Source organism: Lissotriton vulgaris, chromosome 6, assembly GCF_964263255.1.
Source record: "Lissotriton vulgaris chromosome 6, aLisVul1.2, whole genome shotgun sequence".
Classification (NCBI taxonomy): domain Eukaryota; kingdom Metazoa; phylum Chordata; class Amphibia; order Caudata; family Salamandridae; genus Lissotriton; species Lissotriton vulgaris.
Genome location: NC_141694.1, coordinates 1,878,868,012 through 1,878,872,243, shown reverse-complemented (window position 1 = coordinate 1,878,872,243; position 4,232 = coordinate 1,878,868,012). Strand labels below are relative to the sequence as shown.

At 39.2% G+C, this 4,232-nt stretch overlaps 1 protein-coding gene across 1 annotated transcript; it reads right to left on the bottom strand.

The window, feature by feature from the left end:
* Positions 1–698: 698 nt before the first annotated feature.
* Positions 699–1,613, bottom strand: LOC147709741 (olfactory receptor 2D2-like). Its single transcript, XM_086926086.1, has one exon. The coding sequence runs from the start codon at positions 1,611–1,613 to the stop codon at positions 699–701; it is 915 nt and encodes a 304-aa protein (XP_086782212.1).
* Between the last annotated feature and the right edge of the window lie 2,619 nt (positions 1,614–4,232).

Genomic DNA, 4,232 nt, shown 5'->3' with positions numbered 1-4,232 from the left:
GTAACAAGGAGAAATAACCTCATTTCTTCTCGCTTTTTCCTCTTTCTATATGTGTTGCATGACTCTCAGGATTGTTTTTGTTCAGGAAGGGGTCCATTCCTCCACAAAAATAATTCTACCAACAACACATGCACTCTTGCACCATGATGATACGTTGTCTTCACTGGGGGGAAGCCCTTTCACTTGCTGCGCTACCCTATGTCAAATCCCCATAAATGAGGCCCCTAGTCTCTTGGCTCCAGAGTACCATTGTGCTCACCATCATCTACACTGTCCTGCTGACGTGGACCACAGCTGGAAGTTTCAGTGGCACAAGGCCGTCTCATGTTCCCCATTTCGTCTGCTTTTGGACTGGTACCACCATCTTAAGCTCTGTTGTGCGGTCACATGGCCAACCTCCTTGGTTTAGTAATCCACCTGCATTGGACAGATTAGGTGCCATTTGGAGCAACAGTGGCATGGGGACAGTTTGGGCTGTAAGTTTAATAAGGTTGCTGGCGCGGGAGCCCTGCATTCATGCACCATCTTTGGCTTGGAGACGCTCCTCAAGATGTCAGACACACTTGAAGGAGAAGCTACTGTTCCACAATCATTGATAAAACAATACAATTATCACTACTGGATTTGAAATGTCCCTTCATTTCCTAAAGGGATTACTTCTTCATTCGAGCATAATGTCTTGAATTCATGTAGTACACTTAATGAAATGGGCACACAGTTGTAGATTTCTGCAAAACGTTCATGACATCCTTGTTTCTCAGGCTGTAGATCATAGGGTTTAGCATTGGAGGTGTCATGGTGTAAAACACGGAGAACATTTTATTCTGATTTACAGACTTTGGTTTTAAGTATATGGAGATGGCAGTGCTGTAGAATATGATGACAACAACCAGGTGCGAGGCACACGTGGAGAAGGTCCTATGTCGGCCTTCAGAAGAGCGAATTGCCATGATGGTGTTTATGATGCTGACGTAGGTGAAGAGAATGAAGATGCTTGGGATGAGCAGCACTATAATTCCACCAACGAAAATCACCATCTCAGGAACAAAGGTGTTTCCGCATGCCATTCTAACTAGTACTGTAGACTCACAAAAGAAATGATTGATAACATTATGCCCACAGAAAGGCAACCTCAGTATTGTAAACACACCCATGAAGGCCATCAAATTCCCATTTATCCAGCAGCAGACCACCATTGTGATACAAACAGACCTTCTCATTATGGTTGTGTAACGCAATGGAAAGGAAATAGCTACATAGCGGTCATATGACATGACTGCCAGAAGGACACACTCTGCACAAGCAAAAAGTAGGTATGTGTACATTTGAGTGGCACATTCAGAAAAGCTGATTTTCCTCCCAACAAGAAGTTGAACAAGCAAGTTAGGTGCAATAACTGATGAATAGCAGATGTCTATGAAGGAGAGGTTGCACAAGAAGAAATACATTGGCGTACGGAGTTTAGGATCATAGATGCAGGCTGTGATTAGAATAATGTTTCCAATGACGGTGACCAAATATATAAAGAAGAATAACACAAACAGAATGATCTGTATTGTATGATTCTCAGATAGTCCCAGGAGCAGGAAGCTTGTTACTGAGCTACCATTCATTGTGCTGTTTTAGTATTTGATTACATGTCTGCAGGGGAATAAGAAGAAACACAATATAAACAAATTGAACATAAATGTTGTAGTGCATTTATATCACAGTATCTTGAGGATCTGAACAGGACAATTGCCAGAATACGATAATGTGTGTCATAAGGGTCATACATTCTTTAATATACCACACCAACACCTCTTCACTTCCTGCATTGCATTTTTTTCCCTGATTCTAGAAAAAAGGTTGCTGACCTGGTTTGAACCCACAGGGCAGTAATCCATAATGGTAGGATTACACAGTTTGCTTTTGCATCCTCTGTTTGAACATTTGGTGTCAGAAACTAAACTGATTACCAAGTGCAACCTTTTAGCACTGGTCCCTCAGGGTAGCCACTGGTGTGTGACTCACCTCTAAATTATACCTTAAGAGATAGCAAACTACAGAAGCAACCCACAGACTTTGGGCAGACATAGGTGTACATAAACACAAGAACAATGTCGAACACAATATAATTTGGAAGAGAGTGAAAAAATTGTTTGGTGACATTATTAATAAGTCACAAAACACATTAAATATAAAGAGCTTTAAACTGAAGAAATATCCATTGTTATATAATTAGCATTACAGAATGATCCAAAAATAAAAATAAAGAGACAAACTATTTAATATGTGCTCAGTGTGAAAGGGATGTGCAAAATGTATTAGTGAATGAATTAGTAGACATATGGTGAGTAGCTTGGCTGTATTTGGGTTGCTCAAGGAATGAAACTGGAGAGAAAGGAGAAGAAACATCCAGTTAATTCTCCAAGCAAGAGGTTATCTCCTATAGTTTGTTTCCTGTACAGGAGCTTTAAATGCACTCCTTATTATACTTCAATAATTACATCGGTAATTGATTAACTTAATATAATACCCAGTAATGTTTTCCATTTTAAGGTTTGTCTTATGAAACAAGATGCTGGATGGTACACAGAGATTAAATATTCATTAAATAAATATACTAGCAGGATTTCTTATTCAACACAGTGTTTTTATAAAGAGTAACCTAAATGTTTAAGTACAAAAGCATATTTATAAAGATTACTCATATGAAACAAGAAACGTTTCAATAATGAGTGTAACACACCAAGTGAGAACTAAAAGTAGCCTCCAAAACAGACATCACTGAGGATTTAGAAACAATGAAGATGGGTTTACATAATAAAAGGTTAATTGAAAATGGCTCTTCACTTAAGAGAAGTTATAAATATTCAGTCTTCATTAATGAGTCGACTGAGTGTTGAAGTTATATCCTACAGAAATGTTAATATTGAGAAGGTTGATGTCAATATGACTAATGATACTTTCATGTATAAAAACAAAATCGTATTTCTCTTCATGAATTCGCCCGTTATGAACTCAACATCAACCCAACTCAGAAATACATAGTCAGGCAGGTGCTGAAATCCAGGCCCGAGTTCACTGATTGAAAGATCACAGGTGGGGTGGTACATAGCCGGCAGACAAATGAAAGATAGGTAAATCCCAGATCAATCCCACAGATAGGCCCAAAAGCACCACATTGGTCTAGGGAGATTGGTCCCAATAAAGCACACACGTTGGACAGGTATGATTGTTCCTAAAACAACATGGAGTCAGAAGCAACATAAAGTTAAGAACACATAGCCAATCAGGACACGGCATACACAGAACATGCAGTGATTATGTGCTCCCCATGTCGGAAATCTGGACACATTACCCACTGGTCCACATAATGTCTATGCACGTTCGAGGCCCACCTGCTTTTGTTATCAAAGGCCTTAATATTAGCTCCGAATTCATGACCTGGATTTTTTACCAAAACATGATTGACAAAACAGTTTGTGATACCTTAAGAAATGTATAGGAGCGTGTTCAGATCGATTGGCCTTTGAGACAGTCCTCAATCTGTTGCTGTGACTGTACTTGCAGCTGAAGTGTTTAATTAAACCAACTCTTCCTATTTTGTCAAGCAAATCTTGTCTTTTGTTTTTTCAATGTAAATTCATATTCAGGTAACACTGTGACATTTACATTTTCATTTCACTGGTCTTACCCATTACTGAAGCCATTAAAGCAGTGATAGATATTGGCTTTGATTCTTATAGTGGTACTGTGGATTCAGTAATGCTGGCTGGTAATGTCAACATCTTCCTGTCCAGAGCAGTATGAAGCAGGAACATTGCATTGTGCAACCTGGCAAAATTAGATAGAGGGTTTGATGATAGTGGCCTTTACAGTGGTAAGAGGCTTCTGCTCCCAACTTGCTGCAAAACATATTTCTTGGCTGCTATCTTGTTGATTTCCCGTTGGCTAGCATGTAGCAGAGAGGTCTGTAGACTCAGGTCTCAGAAAATTCAGAGGCTGATGTGAGCCTCTGTCTCACCCACCTGTAGGCAATACAAATGGGAACATGATTAATCTCAAACATAGCCTTTTTACACAATATATGTGAAATGTAACACCAATTTCAGGCGTAAACTAGTAGGCTAACTGGGAATTAAATTAGACAAAAATCATTAGGGCCCTTCTCTCTGTTGGTTCTCACTTCATGTGATAATGTTGAGGAAAGAAATAAACTATCAATCTCAACTAGAATGCTTAAGGTT

Coding starts and splice junctions, on each gene's coding strand:
- LOC147709741 (XM_086926086.1), bottom strand. CDS start 1,613: ATGAATGGTAGCTCAGTAACAAGCTTCCTGCTCCTGGGACTATCTGAG.